General features: G+C 37.7%; 1 protein-coding gene across 1 annotated transcript in view; it reads left to right on the forward strand.

Annotated features, from left to right (window-relative positions):
* Positions 1 to 2,743: 2,743 nt before the first annotated feature.
* The window catches only part of LOC127427840 (filamin-B-like), a 101,761-nt gene continuing 86,340 nt past the window's right edge, over positions 2,744 to 18,164 (forward strand). Inside the window, 1 exon segment of the mRNA XM_051675665.1 lies at positions 2,744 to 3,198. Coding sequence (XP_051531625.1) covers positions 2,907 to 3,198 — 292 coding nt within the window. The 5' untranslated portion in view covers positions 2,744 to 2,906.

An 18,164-nucleotide genomic window follows, 5' to 3' on the forward strand; every position in this document is an offset into this window, starting at 1 on the left:
CAGATCAATATTTAAGGCCTTATACTATAAATTCTCCTCCCTGTCCAGTAGGTGCACAAAGAATGTGAATCTGCAAAAACAAAAAGTATGGAAGTAAAAGTAAACATTTATAGTGTGGGTGAGAAACAGATCAAGATATAAGTCCTTTATAATATATATTCAGTTTTACTTCCATACTTTTTGTTCACAAGATTAACGCATTTTCATTTCATAACAGAATTCCATCAAACTGAATCGTGTAATTTTTGTACAAATCAAAACAAAATATTATTTTTTTAATTTTATTTAAAGATAACAATTCAATTTTATGGAACTTTATTATGAAATTAAAATGTGTAAATCTTTTGTGTGTGTGTATGTGTTGTTAAAATTTGTATTTTCTTTTTTCGGTGAGTGTTTTGCCATTTAAATACAGGGCAACAGACAACCCGACAGCGTATTGATGTGCATGAAAACACACTCACTGATCAAAAAGTGGTGGGAACCATGGAAATAAAGTCGTACAGATGGGCATATGAAGAAAAGCGTGTAATTCTTCAAAGTATGACTTTTGGCTGGGAATTGTCGTTTGATGGCTGATTCCGTTCAATGCATATTGCTCATGTACCAACAACTGCTTGATTAAGGTGAGCACCTGGCAATGTGACGTCACCACCTTACATGATGTCATTAAAACTAGTTTACCTGTGTGATCATCATGATAAATTACAGTCAACGAGCTGGTCTATGCAATCCATTGGTTTGTCACAGGATGATGTTCCCAGACAGACAGACAGACAGACAGGGAAGCAGACCGCCTCCAGAGTCTGTAATCTGTGGTTTAGATGCATTACTCAGCACAGCAAGGTGGGACATTGTGATGAAAATCGTTTTTTCTCAGAGCCAATTGATGTGTTATCACCATCACTGAGGTTACTAGTTTGTTTTTTAAAATCTCTATATAGACAACAAATAATTTGTCTTTTTATTTAGATCTCTCTTACTTTGTTGCAAAGAAAACAGCAAAGGGACTGTAATATCATCACAGGTGTGTGTTTCTCTTTGTGATGCAGTGTTGATTCACCCCAGTGATGACCAGTCCAGATCATGTACTGTACCTAATGGACAACCTCCAGTACAGAAAAAGATGGCATCAATAACTGCTGTTTATACTGGGGTGAATATTAAGGCTCCTGTCAGCAAAAGTGGGAAGCTGTGCAGGATAGGATGTCAGGTAACACACATGTATAATGAAGAAGGTTTTCCCAGAATATTCAAAGTCTGACTGTATAGAAAGTGCCTTAATACTCAGTTACTATTGTTAAATAGTGCTGACACCTTCCTGAAGACAAAACAAAGAAGATAGTGTGAACTTGCAGAGCTCGGTGTAGGCTACATGCCAAACGTGTGGGAAGCATTTGTTTGGCGAATCATAAAAGATTGTGTCCATTAAAGAGATGCATCTGAAATCTGTTAGATTGCCTGTGCTGCTTGTAGCCAGAGAGACAAACATGGTGTGTTTCCCAGTTGTTCTTAAAAAAATAGGTTTATTGCAATTAAAACAGAATTGCATTATGGTCTAAATCACAACAAATATCACATGGGAGAAAAAGAACAAAAACAACACAAAGTTCAGAGTAAAAACATGTTACAGTATATCTGACTAAAGCTTTAGTTTCTTTACAATTAAATAAACAAGACAAATCAAATAAAAAGGCACTAGAAACTCAAAGCTTGCTTTCTTTGTAATAATAAAATCATTTAGAGTAAATTACAATAAAAATTAGATGCCATATTTATGTACTTTTTAATTAATTCATTATTATTATTTCTTTCTTTTTGTATGCACAATAAACATACGACTATCCGTAGCAAAATACAAAGAAATGTTTTGGAGTTGAGTACGTTATGTACTTTGCATGTACAAAAATATTAGATCTAGATTTATTTAGTAGTTAGTTTATTATTTATTATTATTTACTCATATTTAGTCTTGTTTATTTTTATTGTTTGTCTTATCATAAATTACAACACGGGTATTAATCTTAGAGTTGAAAATAAAAGAGAACAAAGACAAATTTTGTTGAACATTACAAACAACATGCATAAAGTACAGAGAAATGTAAAGGAGATAATATAGTATATATCCTGTATATACAGTACTTATACAATATACTCATACATAAACTACTTAGAAATAGTATATATATATATATATTGATTATTCTAGATAAAGTACTCATATGCATTTTTGCACATAAATACTTCATATAAAATAAATTAAACTATAAATACCAAATAAACATAGCTTAATATGTATTATTAATTGTATTTTTCTTAATTGTTTTTCTTGATTTTTGGTACATACTGATTTATTAATATTTATCGCATTTATCTTATTTTTAAACTTTATATATTTATATATTTATTTGCTTATAAATACGTATTATGAAAATAAATAAAACTATAAATACTAAATTCATATTTCTTAACATTTATTATTTGTCTTTATTGGTTTGTCTTTATTTTTCGTAGATATAGATGTTTACATTCTGTAGATATTTAACTTTTGAAAGTACTAATTTACTTTTTTGCTTATAAATACTTATGAAAATAAATACTAAATATAAATGTCTTAATATTTAATTATTATTTATCTTTTCCTTTATTTTTCTCTGATATTATTCTCTGTATTTCTCGTTATTTATTGACTGACTCAATGGATGAAGTGTTGCAGGTTTGCTGTTGCGCAGGTGGCGTCATTGCGCTCCATATAAAGCAGCGCGCAGGCGCGTCCACGGGAGAGAAAGTCTCGGGAATACCGGACAGCACGGACGCAACGCAGCCGCACTCTCACACACCTCGACGGAGACACACCAGACACATCGGGAGTTATTAAACACAGTATATCCGAGTATTAAAGCATCATGCCGGCCACAGAGAAAGACCTGGCGGAGGACGCGCCGTGGAAGAAGATCCAGCAGAACACCTTTACGCGCTGGTGTAACGAGCACCTGAAGAGCGTCAACAAACGCATCGCGGACCTGCAGCTGGACCTGAGCGACGGACTGCGCCTCATCTCACTGCTGGAGGTGCTCAGTCAGAAGAAGATGTACAGAAAATACCACCCGAGACCCACATTCAGACAGATGAAGCTGGAGAACGTGTCCGTGGCTCTCGAGTTTCTGGACAGAGAGAACATCAAGCTCGTCTCCATCGGTGAGTATCATGTTCTTGCTGTCGGCCACCTCATACTCTGAGGAAAAGTTTATTATTATCAGGATCAGAATTGTTTATTATCAGATAAATAGCATCTAATTACTATACTCATGGTATTTACATGGCACTTTCAGAAGAATACTGTGGCGGGACCATGCTACAGTGTGCTGGTATCAGATGGTTTCTACAATTGGTTTTTGGGTTTCTTTGAAGTACCTTGGAATACCATCCAAATACCAATTTGTATTGTGCCATTATATTTCACAGTGCCATGGTATTACCACCTGAGACTATCATGGTACTTCAACAGTACTTTTTGGTCATTTTTGCTGTGGTACTTTCCCCAAAACATAGTATTGTAGTACCGTCATGTCTGTCTTATAAAAAAAAAGTACTGTGGCTGTACCATGGTCCAATTTTGGTGCTGAATGGTCACCATATCTATTTATTTACATGGTACTCCAATATATTAAATGGACATATTCCATGGTAGCACTAAAAATATGGTATTGTCATAGTGCATATCCAAAAAACGCTTTTCAGTACTTGACGAAATATAGTAAAGGTAAAAATGTTCATGTTTTAGTCAACTAATACCAGTTGTGTGTCTTAGACCATAATACATGGCCAATTGCTACATCCATAAACTTATGTAAACATCAAGATTTTAAGCCTAAATTAAACTTCGGTTAGTGTCTGCGTACAATCAAACGCTCAGCCTTTCAAAGTATACTTCGTTTGACTGTGCACACATACACATGTGGTTGGCGCATGCACACTACAACTGCTATGAAATACCAGACTATTTCTCTTCAGGAGTTTAGACACATAAAGATGTCTTTATAGTCCTTCAGACTCGAGTTAAACAAACGCAGGTATCTCCTGACCTCCTCACACACATGCTCTTGACGTGCATGTCAACTGTTGTTGTTTTCCACCTTCATATCCTGTTTTTCTAGCACTGCTTCCTGAGTGCAATGGCTCAACTGTGAGTGTTGCCACCTTGTGGACCCACTAAGTAGTGCAAATAATTGCATGCATGTACGGTTAGAAAAATCGGGCCACACTCTTTCAGTGCTCGAGCACTGCTGATGACGAAATTTGCGTCACGCATCCTGTATGTAAACGCCTAGCATGTGACTGAAGTATACGTTGGGCTTTAGGCTAAAAGGGTCTAATGGTGGGCTTGTGCCACAACCCAAACCCACCCCCTGAAACTTCTGGTGTTCCTTGGGCCAAGGCCGAAACACAAACACAATCAAGTGGGACCAACCCAAGCGAAATGCCCCCATCCTACTATAGTACCACCCCTGTATGAATTTATCAGGGAAAGTTAATATCTTCGGTCCTGTAAGTGTAACACACTTTTTATGCCTCCCTTCAGTAGTTCATTTTAAATTGTCACACTACAGGACCAAGGAAAATCTGTTTTTCCACCCATTTGTTTCTCTCAACAACATCTTTATAGTTTGTTTTCGAAGTTGCGACAAGAGTATCTCACTCATGTGAAACCTGAGCGAATGTTGCATTCTCACCAGAGATAAGAGATAATGTCCTTCCATTTTCTATTGAGTCTTGGTTTCTTCGTCTAATCTGTTAATATTTCAGCATTATTTCTCATTCCAGTCCAGATAAGGGAAAGTGACCTTGAATTGCTTTCTTTTGTTCATTAAGATTTAGGATCCAAAGAACGTTCAGGATTCCAGTGGCTTAAAAATTAAGAGTTTAGTTTCACAACCGTGTATTTGCTTCCAAACACTTTTTAATAGCTTGCAACATTCTTGGAGACAATTCAAACTCATTAACCTGCATCGCTTGTGGCTTTTACATCATTTTTCACACTGTCTTTCAGTTTTATTTTTAAGCATTTAGTACTGCTGTAAAAGTATGTGGACCCCAGGTATGGATTTTTCTTGTACATCTGTGCGATTAAAACTTCAAACAGGTGCTTATCTTCAGGTGATGGGGTCACAGGAAGACTGATAAGTCACCCCCATATTTGGCAATCAGTTACTCTGTGCAGCAAAACACAGGCAAACATTGTCATGGCAACGCCCTACAACATGCAACCTGATTTCCTTGGTGTCTTCTCGCCAGGTGACGTGTTTTCACAAGCAAATAATTTGTCAGAGACAATAAAGATCCTGTTTCTGATGAAGCTTAAGGTATGTTGGCTCATGCCAACTCATGAGAATGTCACTGTGGTCTTCCTGTTTTGTGTATTTGCTTTTTCATCATCATTATTCAGCCTCTCCTAGAAAGAGGGTGAGCTTTGGGTTACTTGTCTTCAATTGCAAGGTTTGATTTTTCTAAGCTAAACATCTTTCATGGAACGCTGCTATTTTTTTTAAAACCCTTTTCCAACATTGATCATTACTTGTATTAACATAGGAAGGGCATGGAAAGTCTCTGTAGTTTTGGATTTACACAGACACTTCCTGTATGATGGTATCTTCCTGTCCAGAAACTGCCCATGGGCTGCTTCAATGGGTCTAAATGATATATACGTATAGAATGGCTTGGAAACGGTGAGCATTATCATGTGGGTCAGTGCCCAGACTTTCCACTCACCCAATGGTTTCAAAGGGCAGATGGGTGACAATTCACAGCTAAATAAACATGCAAAGATCACACCATCTGGTATTTTGAACGTTAATCTCACGGGATTACTCTTGCACATTTTTATTTCTATAGTGTGAAATGTGAGAAAAAAAAGTGGTAATTGAAAAGGTCAATTGATGAACTTTACTTGGCCTACTGATGAAGTTTCTCTCATATTTACATGGGCTTTTTGGGCCTGCATATTGCAGTTGTAGTTTATGGGGGTTCGTCTCGTTGATGGCCCACTTTGCGCTCACTGACCGTCATTTAATTGCACACAAAAGTCACCAGTTTCGATCTGATGGGCTGGCCTCTTTGCAACTTCATTGTTTCAGGGTGGACAGGTTGAAATTGGTCTGTCTGAAAACCATGCATTCAGGTTCTTAAACTGATTATGCTTTAAGTGTGGTCATGTTAGCACCATAAACAGTTTTCCTTTAATGTGATTGACATGCACAGATTGTTGCCAATTACACCGATTTCGCATTGCATGCAAACACAGACTTTAAACTCCACTGGCATTCTTACCGGCTTATCCAGTATCCACAAGTGTTGTGCTTAAGACTGTTTAACTTTTGATGTCAAAAGCAGGAAATAATCAAAATCATTGATTTCAAATCTCATGTAAACAAATTTCTTGTGTCATTTAGATTTTGTGAATTAATTTGATACTTATAAATGGATTGGGGTGCATGTAAACCTTTTAGATCTTCTTTATCATTTTTAAAAGGTACCAAGCTGCTACAACAAGATCTAAAGATCTACCATTACTGTGGACATTTTAAGTTAAAAGGAACTTTCATAATTTTTTTTTTTTTACGTTTTTGAATCACTTTTCAATAAAAATGTGTGTATCGTGAAACTGTTATCCATCATAAATTCAAGAAAATTGCTATTTAATTATTTGCTTATCACCCACTCCTATTTCTGTATCTGCCAAAGTTTGCCAGGTTAGTGACATAGAATATTCACCTTTTTCTGGCACGTACACACTTACATTTTCATTTGAAAATGCCTTGATTTTGCTACGTTTACACCTCTCATCCAGCCTAGAGTGCCATTTTTGACCTCTAAAAACTTAACGTTTTACCGCATACTTTGGAAAACTATGACATTAGTAAACTGAAAACAGAACTTTCAAATGAAAATGGATTAGTGTGGATGTGTGCTTCATAGAGTGAACCTAGATATCCACAAGCAGAGCTGTGTATTCTTCTTTGTTTTCTGAGTTATATCTATGAAATGATTGGTACTTACGTTTTTTTATGGACAGAAAGTTGTACTAAGGTTGCACGTTTCTGCAATTTTTTTTTTTAAATCTGTGTGAGTACACGGACTGACACTGGAATTATATTCCAGTATAAAAAAAATATATAATTTTTTTAGTTTTTTTTTTTTGTGCGAAATAAAGTAAACCCACCCCTAAACAACATATAAAAACAAAACAAAAATGATTGTCGCTTTACAGCTCAGTCAGACAGTCTCCTTCTGTCTTGGTGTGCTGTTCTTGGCCAGAATGAGCTGCAAAGTGGACACTCGTCAAAAGTCTGGCTATGCGTGCCATTCCGTCTTGCACTGAGTCGAGCTCTCAGCCTTTAAAAGTATACTCTTGACCACAATCCCATACCAACACATTCGACAGCTGCTACGTGATGCTACTGTATTTAGTACAGTGAATGGCACAGACGCATTCTGTCAGCGTGTTTAGAAAAACTGGGCTGCACACGAGCAGTCTGCACGTACTATGCTGATGACGAAATTCGTTTTTTGCTTAATGTCTTAGTTGCATGTTTGCACTCATTTCACAATCCATAGTCTGATTAAGCCATTTGCAATGTCATTTCGGTCTTCCCATGTGCCTTTTTCCCTTTAATTTCACCATTGCCCCCTCGTATGTGGTTTGATCTCTCCATACCATATCAGTTTTGTTCCAAAATATATGGCTTTGTTCATGTGGTTTTCAACCGCCCCAGAAATAGACACAGTGGTTCTATTGATGTTCTGAGGTCGGTTCCTGCTGAGTCACTCAAGTAACCATGATTCCACCCTGACGTCCTGATTTTTCCACCGTTGCAGGATAGTGACGCCCTTAAGAGCTTGAAGACACGCTTGGAGCCATGCAGACATAGAATGAACACTTCTTTAGTGCCGTGTACTTTTATTTTCCCGTTAGAGACATATTACTGTTGCCATAAATCTGTGTGATGTGAAACACCTCTATGACATCATTATATGACATCACTAACCCTAACGATTAAGCACCTTAACATCAAGGTTGGCACTTGAATTTGATAAATATACAGTGAATGAAAGTCAACGTGAAATACCGTTTGCAATACTTATTTGGTGTAGTTGCATGTTAAACTGGGTTTTCGACAAGGAAAGTTTTTTTTATTATATTAAAATACATTTTATTCATGGGGAATTGTAAAAATATTTTGGTTTGCAAAAGTGGGCGTCACATACAAGAATGGAGTCAGGTGGTGGAAGGGAAGGGGCTGAAAAAATTTGAGGGATTTGTGATGTCAATCAGAGAGTTATTTCAGAGGCAGAGCAAATTATTACATTTTGTTTAATGATTACGAAGACTTTTTTTTTTCTAGAATACGTGCAATGCTGAGTTGTGTGCAAAAAGACCAGGAATGTGCGTTACAAAAGTAAATGGTGTTCATTTTTATTTCATGTTATTTCATTTTGACTTTAAGAAAAAAAGTCAAAACGTGTTTTAGATCCATCTTTAGAGACGACTCATAATCAACACCTTCAAAAAAAAATCTCTGTCCAGTGATAGCCACCAACCACAAGTGTATCGTTGAGCTCCTTAGAGTTCAACTCCCTGCTTGAATCAAAACTATCGTTCTCTTGCCAAACGTAGCAACCCAGCGTTGGCCTGTTAGAGAAGCATGACCCTGGAAGATGTTGAAAGCATACCCCCCTCCATGCATCTTCTACTCTCAACCCAAACAAATAGGATTCTCCAGGCAGAGCTGTCATTCTCATGGAATTCGCTGGTGTTTAATGTCCTTTAATCGCAACAGAAACCACAAGCCACCATTGGCCTCCCTCTGGGATCAACTCTACCAGACGCTGAGACCGCTTCAGACTTTATTCTCCACAGAATAGCTCTATAGAGCGAGAGGAAGAGTGAATTTGGCTGCATTTTGGTACTCGGTTTGCTTCATAATGTGATCATATTAGAATTTGTGAAATTTTTAATGTTTGTTTTAAGCCATTTAAAAAAAAAAAAATTCCCCAGTTTACAATAAAATTCTGAAGGTAGGACCCGAGCCATATCTACTGACTTTTTATTTTGTCCAACAAGTAACCACCAGAACAACCTACCAACACACTAAAACAACAGCGGCCAGTTTTGCATGGGCAAACACGTTGGCTTCAGAAAATATAGAGATCTAGTTGTGTCCATGTGCAATGTTTGCTTGTCTGTGCATTCATTTGTTGCCGGTAAGACTAGGTTGGGGATTTTCGGAGTGCATTTGTGAAGGACTTAGTCACACATGAGCTGAGATCCAAAGCCAAAGTGGCCCGAGACATTTGCTCAAGATTCAAAAATTCCCCGCTGAAAAATTCAGAACAAATTAAGATGTCCAAAGCAAAGCCTGATGGAAAAACGTCTTATTAAAAGATCCGTTTCGACTGTGGTCTTCCTTGTGAGCACCAGCTTTGCTAACCAGAAGGTTGAAAGAATTTTGTTTAAGCTGTTTTGGAATAGCATTAAATTATGCTTTTGTTTCTTATTATGCTTTATGCTTTTTTTTCCATCAATGGCTTAAATATCATGTTAAACCCCTCCGATTTTTGTTTGCACCATTATACTGTAGATGTAGAGATCAGTGTCAAACAAACATAACTCAGTTCTTGTTGGATTGTCTCCTCTTATTTAGACTTTTTCTGTTTCTTTTTTTTGTCCATATGTCTCTGAATGATCTTTGGTTTGTGGACAGGCCAATGGAAAATCATCAGATGTTTCTCTACATGACTGTGGTGGTTACCAGGTCGTCTGTATTTCCATTGGCTTCTCCTGCCCTTCCAAATCCCTCTTGATGTCCAGAACAGAGTGCGTCTTTGATGCCCGCGGTCAGCACTTTGCTGTCAGGTGCTGTATCTTCGTGCTAGGCAAACAATAGCAAGAATGGTGTGGGTGAGCCAAAGGTTAAGTTTTTCCTCGTTTATTTAAACCAGTGGCTGTCAATTGATGGGTTGCGACCTGAAAATTGGTCTCGCTAGTCTGTTTTGATATCATCATGGACAGCGAAATACAATGCTAAATGCAAATAATTAAATGCAATTAACCATATAATCTTGCATTGTCAGTATAGCAAAATAAAGCTTGGAGAGCTTGACATTTGACGTGGAATGACCTAAGGTTGCTGTATAGTTTTATTTGCTTTTCTGTTTGAATATATCTCTGAATATGCTGCAAGCCTTCCTGCCTTTTATAAATGCGGATTAGCAGAAAATTGCATTGCCTCGTCTTGTTTTGCAAAGCATCATTTAAGATGGATTTGACAGTGGACACTGAACAACTGTTGTGTATCTTGGCTTTCATTGTGCAGAATGTAAGTGTTCATTTACCGCCTGTTTTTTATCAAAAGATTACGCAAGATTTCATGAACATGCTATGATCCTGTTGAGTTTTTGCACTTCTGACTAACGTAACTAAAATAAAAGGATCATGGCAGCTGATGGGTTGAATTACGTTGGAAGGGTTTTAATTACAGTAAGAATGGGCTGAATTGCAGCCATATCATTTACCTGTACAGCATGTATTTGTTTAATTTACTCTGTCAATGAAAGTTCTCTGAGTTGTTCTGACAAGCAGTCATGAGAACAGATCTAGATGGCCTGTGAGCTCATGGTCAGGGTGTGGACGAGATTCTTGAGACAGAAGTTTCTAGGTTCGATTGGATTTTTAGGAGCAATGAGGATTGAAAACATAAGTATTTGCCAATTACTGTATGTCATTATAAAAAATGTTTTATTTAATCATGTCCCGCTATTGTTTGCCGTCCTCGTAGCAGGTAATTGCAGCTAAGAAAAGTCACCTGTGTAGAGCAAGTAACCTCACTCATCTTCTCAAAGTTATCTGACCCATTCTCAGACACGGCACTGATTTGCACACAAAGCCTAACTCTCAGATTTTGTTGTACTGGATCGGTGGAGCTGCTGGTGGCCTTAGTTTGCCCTTTAACACACGTTCATGCAGAGAAAGACCTATTTATGTCCTTATCCTTCCCCTACGATGGGCTCCTATGAATCACATATCGCAGCGAAACGATTACCTTGTCAACCCCCTGCCGAGGGTTGGTGAATATTTTTACTTGTTGATTTTGCTTTAAAAAAATACATTCATTTATTGAAATACGAAAAACTTAATACATTTCATAATTCAAAATGCACTTTTAACTATATGAAAAAAGCAATTAAAATAAAGTGATGGCACTTAAATAACCACTTCCCCAAATCCAAGCATTTAATGTCTCAAATGGCCCTGTTTGCCATCACGTTAGTATCTGTCAATGACAACAAGTGGAAAATTACTAATAGCCTACAAATTAAATTATAAATTTAAAGATTATAATAATAAAGCCTTATAAATTCCCTTGTGTTCCCAAAATAATGCTGTCAAATGTGTGTTTTGTATTGCATTTTGGCAATACAGTTAATGCTGCGAAACTCAATTTTAGGTTCAAGGTGAACGTGTCTTGTGTTTCATGATTTAATCACTTTCGTCTTTGTTTCTTTAAATCAAACATATGCTGTATTTTACTGAACCTGCAGAGTTGCATTAATAATGCATGCTAACTGCAAATTTCTCAGTGGAAATAAACTCTCAGCATAGCACTTCCTGTGACGATCGAAACCAGCATTCTCATAATGACATTATTCTCGCAACATTTTTTTTAGACGAGTGAAAAAGTGATAACTCTTTACATGCGCACGTTCCATGAGACAGGCTTGTGCCGCACGCCTCTGAACAAACAGCAAATCAGACACGAGCACTGATGGCTTTTCTGTTGTCTGTTCTTAAAAATATAGGAAAGTGTGTTTCTTTAAACACGTGTCTCAGACGTCTTATAGGTCGCCCACCTGTTGCGGGTAGATGAGCAAAATCACAGCGCATGAAGTACCTGCATTTGGACGAGGAGCTTGTGAAGTGTTATCGGCCTCGTCGCATTTGCCGGGTGCTAGTTTCACACCCTGGGCTATTATTTAATATTTTCCAGATCCATGGTTTTGCAATTTCCCGATATTTTTGTTCATCATTTGTCAATGAGTGTCACAAGAATTGGGATATTTGTAAAATATTGTCTCTCCGATTTCATCGTCCTATCGCCCAGCCCTAATGATAGCTGATAACAATTCGGATGAGATGGCGAAATCGGAAGATATTCTACGACTTAGCTTGTACAAAAATGTACGATTTTATTCCCATGCAGACCAACCAGTCCTCAAACATATTTTCAAATCAATACAATACAGGCATAAAAACTTTAACTAGCCTCTGATCCAACACTTTATTTTAAGAAAGAAAACGTCTTATTCCATATTCATTTATGCAAGACAGATGACTCATGTACTTGTATGTCAATAAACTGTAACGTGCTTCCCTCATCTCGTTCCAAACCCTGATGTTTTCTTTCTTCCATCGTACAGAAGTTTTTTTTCTGATAAAAATAATGGTTGGGTTCAGGGTTTGGGTAAGAGGTTAGACTTTATGGTTATGTTTAGGTTTGGGTTAGGGGTTAAACTAAGGAAATAACTAAATGAACCAATTAACTATTTCGATTTCTCAATTGCAGTAAAAGTCATACGTTTTTGTACGAGCCAACACGTACGATTATTACGACTTCTCATTAGATAGGGTTGGTGTAAACCAGTGTAAAATGAGTGAAATGAATGCTCTTATTTAAAAGATATATTCTCTGAAAACAAGTATCTTTTTAGAGAATTTTGCTTTTCAAGTAAATGTATCTTGTTTTTATTTTTCTTGTGAAACAAGACAAAAGCACTTGTTAATAACAGGAATTTTTATAGTGTAAACTCTTCCGGTTTAAAGCATAACTGCTAAACAACTAATAAATTCTAAGTCAACTACTAAGTTTATATCACTAAACATCTAGTTGGTTGTTGTTGTATGACTTGTTGTTAAACAATGTTTTCTTAAAGGGTAAAAGTCAAAGTTTCGTTGATGTTGACCTTTTTGCTAAATTTCCATGTTCATGTGGTACAGAGTTCCAGGCCTCCTTTGATGTGAGGGAACATGATTGGGCCAAACAGACAAACCACACCTGATTAGGTCTTTGACAGGAAGTCCGGAAAAAGCCACACTGGTTGGCCGGAACCAATGAAGGAACCCCTCTTCAATATGAACCTGAAAATCTTTGTGTTGTCAGGCACTGGTAATTCTGCTTATGGGCTTGTGTGGTGCATCATTTAGAATCGCAGATGAATCCACTATTGTTGTGGAGTCTAAAAGAAGCAACAGGATGTGAGTTTTCACTACTGTAACACAAACCAATGGTTTGACATTTTTTGAAAGTTCAGTCCATTGGTTGCGCTGGCCCGAGACCCTCTAAGGTTACTGTGCCAAGAGCCGCTGATGCAGAAACCTCACATTCATGCTCTAGAATGGATTGTATCACAGTTTCAGTGTCCCAGATACTGTAGTTCTGCCCTCAGTGCAAATACAGCCCCTGAAAGAGGAAAATGAAAATGAAAAGTGCTGTTTCCACGTGTTGATTGTCATGACATGGTTTGGCTCATGGCTGTAAAAGAAACCAGCTCCATGGTGGATCACAACATTACAAACTTAATTTGAAGCAAAAAAGTACATAAAGACAAAGATACAAGACTGTGCACTTATTATCTTTGAAGGAATGAACTACAATCCCATGAAGGTTTATAAGTTATTGTTAATCAATTTGCCTATGGAGGGATTTTTATTTCTGAAGCCAGACTGTTGCACTCGACAATATTCACTGTCATGCTGTTTTCAAAATTGCACAGGGTTTTGTTAGGTTACTGGTTTCTTCTGTAGTCTAAATTTTGGCCATAGTCATCATTTACCTTTCCCTCCCATTTGCATTCATTAACATCTTCCATTACGTGAGGTCTGACCACATGCACTGGTTGGACTTGGCCAGACTAGAGGGTTTTTTCCGCTGTTCCTGACCTCACAGATTCAGAACTTGTCAGAGAGGCAAAGAGGAATGTCCTTAGGTCAGCGCAGGAAATGCTTCCTCCTTTTGCATGGTAACAAAGGTTGGATTGCATTGTTTGCAAAGGCACAGTAACCTTAGAGGGTCTCGGGCCAGTGCAACCAGCAAAGGAAAACGACAATGAAATTGACGTCAGTTTGTAAGACTAAGCGATTTCTCTTGCTTAACAGTTGAACTGCCTTTGGCCCAAGTCTTGAGGCAGAACCAGTTATCTGGATTACATTAACACTTCTATCACCATGTTGTTTTTCGAAGGCTCCCTCATGTTCTCACTCTCCGTTTTTTCAGTGTGTTTTCACCAGCTCAACAGAGCAATCTGTCCTACTGTTCTTTCAACCCATGCAGTGGGTCAGTATATGATTAAAGTTAATGTTTTACTCTCCAAACATGCCATCTGGGCTAAGAGTCTGGCTGAGAAGCGTTGAGCGCATCCGATGACCTCATCGAGATTTAGCACTCGCACAATAATACTCCGCTGAGGTTTGAACCTCTCCACTAGACATTTCTCAGATGTTTTGACTCTGATGCCAAGAAAGTGCCTCATCCTCTTAATTCAAAACATTGCTTCCATCCTCGTACACCTGAACGTTGTGATCCTGGTGCTATGCAGTTCAAATCTCTGCCGTCTTTCAAAGACCTGTATAGTTCTGAGGTAATTGAGCATTAACCAGCCCAGGAATTCTGTTTAGAGTCAGCTAGTTCAAAAGGTCAAACGACCGTACTGGGGGCCATCTTTTATATTCAATGGCTATTGATAGTGCCTCACATTAAAGCTTAAATGACCCAAAGGTATCGCTAAAGCAGTCCACGGGGCTCTTGCGACATATTCTGAAGGCATTCAAAGGCAACCTGAAACGCAAGTAGTTTTCATTGACAGTCTTGATGTCTGTTGCACATTCATGAAAACCAACATGACACAGAAAATCAACATGTTGCTTTCGAAAGTTCATGTACCCTAAAATCAACCCCATTCTACTGAATTGCGCATAAGCGTCATCCCCAATTGGGCATTTTTGTATCGATTCAAACAAGATCACCTTTCCCTGTAGCGCTAATGTCATGGGTTCTGGTCTCGTGGGAACCAGGAAGTAATCCCTTTCACATAACCAATGGTGAGTATGATTCAGAGGTTGCATATTTGCTCTTAAAATATAAGAGTTTAACTTCAGTGCAGTTAATTCAGTGCATTTGCCAACTATGTCCGATCGCTGTGGAACAGTCAATCTGTGTTTTATATATAATCTAATATAGTAGATTTTGTTTTTTCTGATCAGTCACTGTTCATTTATTTTGGTGCTGAAATGCATTTAAAAGGTTTTTTCTCTTCTTTACGTTCTTTTTCTTCATGTTTAAAGAAAGCAGTGGCTTATCTTCATGTGAATCCTCTCCAGTCATTATAAAAACTTTAAGTAACTAAAGGCGGTTTCTCGGTAGCCACGGGTTCCGGATTTTCCATGGGAGAAAAGCGGCAGGCAGCTGAACGGATCAAAGCAGCAGCACTTGTGTCCACGAGACTTTGTCACTGCTGACAACACACACCGTGTAAGATAAAAATATCTTATTTTTTCACGGCTGCTGCATGTAATTGACCATCTCACAGAGATACATTTATTAAGCTGGCATTTTGCTTTTATTTATTCAGTTCCCTTAAGCACAATCTGATCTGATCGATTGCTCCCACTGATCTATAATATATCAGTGATTGCTTCCTATTTCCTATATAGTGCATGGTGACAATCACTATAGAGAATAGTGAACAAGTTAGAAATTTCACATTTTGGCTCAGTTTTATTCGTGGATAAAATATCTTATGGAGAAATAACTCTCTTTTAGTGAAATGCTTAAATGTTTAATTTTTACACAGAATACAATATTAACAGTAAACGCATCATTCAGAAATAGACTACATGTTTTCACTCTGTTGAGCTGAAGCAGTAGTGGGAATCGTTGTGTTTGTGCTGGTGCATTTTGCACCACCTGTCGTGTATGCAAGATGCCTGCACAAAAGAGGTGGCAAGATCGCAAAAAAAGTTACATAAAACCACCTGAAAATGTCAGACATGCACTTCACCTGATAAAATTTAACCAAATGCAACAATGTAATTGTACATTACATCAAAAGTTGATACTGTGCCCCGTGATTTATACTGGGGTTGCAGTGGCTGATCTTGGTGCCCCCTCACAAAAAATAAATAAATAGGTTCATGATGCCCCTGCTTCCATCTTCAGCCACTGGGGGCAGTGATGAGAATTTCAGGAAATACAGACCGATTTCAGCAGCAAAACTTTCAAACTACTAATTTAGCCATTATTTTGAAAAGACGGATGGAGATATTCATTAGAAATTCTCCTTTCCTGTTCTGCATAACGGTTTGGAACATGTTGGTGTGTAAATTGACACAATTTTCATTTTTGGGTGTACTATTCCTTTTAGAGTGGATTGATTAAAATGCATCTGAGGAATAAAGTCACAAAGTAGCATTCCTTCAAAGCTTTGAGTCTCCACACTTGGGCTGCAGCCAATGTTTCAGTGCTTATTCGGGAATCATATCCTAGCTCGTAATGCCCGGTGGAAGGTACCAAATCTGGTCTTGATTTTATAGTTCAGACTTGTCTGTCAGATTAGGGAGCGTTAGGGATTAATATAAATGTGAAAACAAAGATTCTATAGAAATGCAATCTGCTTATTTGGAAAGTTGGCCAAAAGGGCAATCATTTTTCTGTTGCTATGTGTGTTTTCAGTGCTGTTTGTCCCCGAGTAATAATTCAAACGATTTGCGAATGGTTACACGGATTTCCAGCCTACTGTGTTATTTACTTTGGCTCGGCTTGGCTGGGATGACTTCACATGTGTAAAAAAGCTTCAAAGCCTTTTTGTGTGCACTGAGGCAGGTTTAGGCATTGGGTTTTACAAAGGATGTGCTCATTTAGATTTTGTTGTATTAAGTATCTTTCCCTTTTCTCCTAAAAGGAATAGTTCACCAAAAAAATTAGAATTCAGTCATTGACTCATGTTGTGCAAACCTATATGAATTTCTTCAGTGGAACATAAAAGTAGAAAATGTTATAAATATTTTGTTCCGTCTTTGATAGGGACTCCCTTTAATTAAAGCTTAAAAAGGGACCCAAAGGTATTTAAAAAAAATTCCTGCATCTTCTGCGACATCAAGTCTTCTGAAGGCGTACAATTGGTATTGTATTGGTGTGAAACGACCTGAAATTTCATACATCTATCCATTGCGCGATCATTAAGCTCGTTCACAGTGGCGCACATTTGAAGCTTCAAGTTGAGTCCCTATTAATTGCCATTGCATTTAGAAGACTAATATTCATTCAAATGTCTTATTTTGTGTTCCACGGATGAAAATCATGCAAGTTTGAAATGACATAAGCGTGAGTAAACAACATTTTTGGGTTAGGCCTTATTATCTGTTTTTATTAAATTTCAATAAAACTTGATTGCTCTCCATACACAAACTTAAACTGAACTTTTGAGTTCAGCAGGCTATGCTAATTGTATCGCCAGCCGATAAAATTAATTTTTTCCTGCTGTTTTAGAATGCTACTTTGAACCTATCATGAAGCGAGAAATCTTCAGTCCATAACGGATTCCCCAACGCCCTGCTTTTGAGTAACATTTCTGGTCTTCAAGTGTAAAAGACCCTTTTTATGGCCATGAGAAATGTCAGTCGGCCGTTCATGAAACCCTTTCTCAGAGTGTCCCAGAGTTTTGCTGGTTTCTACCTCTTCTTGTCTTTTATTCTTTGCCCTCAGCTCCTACAATAGACACTTTCTGAGGTTACACTGGGCTTCATACAGGAGCTTTTGTGTCCCGCTCAAAGCAGGTAACCTGAGACCACCTACCGGTTCTGCTTTTGCAGGCTCTCTTGTGCTACTGTTTACATGGTGAGCCAACGATCAGCTAGCATCAGACTCTGAATGCTCCGTACATTTACAGAGACCAATGAGTGTTTTATTGGATTCTCCGTCATGTGATAGTGTAGAAGAGATTAAAATCTTTGACTGTCGAACTTGAAGCTGATCTCAAAGATAATTTTAGCCAAGGTATTGATGTCTTTTTTTTTTTTTTTTTCTTATTCAAATGGAAGCAACGTTAAACCTTTT

The sequence above is a fragment of the Myxocyprinus asiaticus genome, chromosome 37, assembly GCF_019703515.2.
Source record: "Myxocyprinus asiaticus isolate MX2 ecotype Aquarium Trade chromosome 37, UBuf_Myxa_2, whole genome shotgun sequence".
NCBI lineage: Eukaryota > Metazoa > Chordata > Actinopteri > Cypriniformes > Catostomidae > Myxocyprinus > Myxocyprinus asiaticus.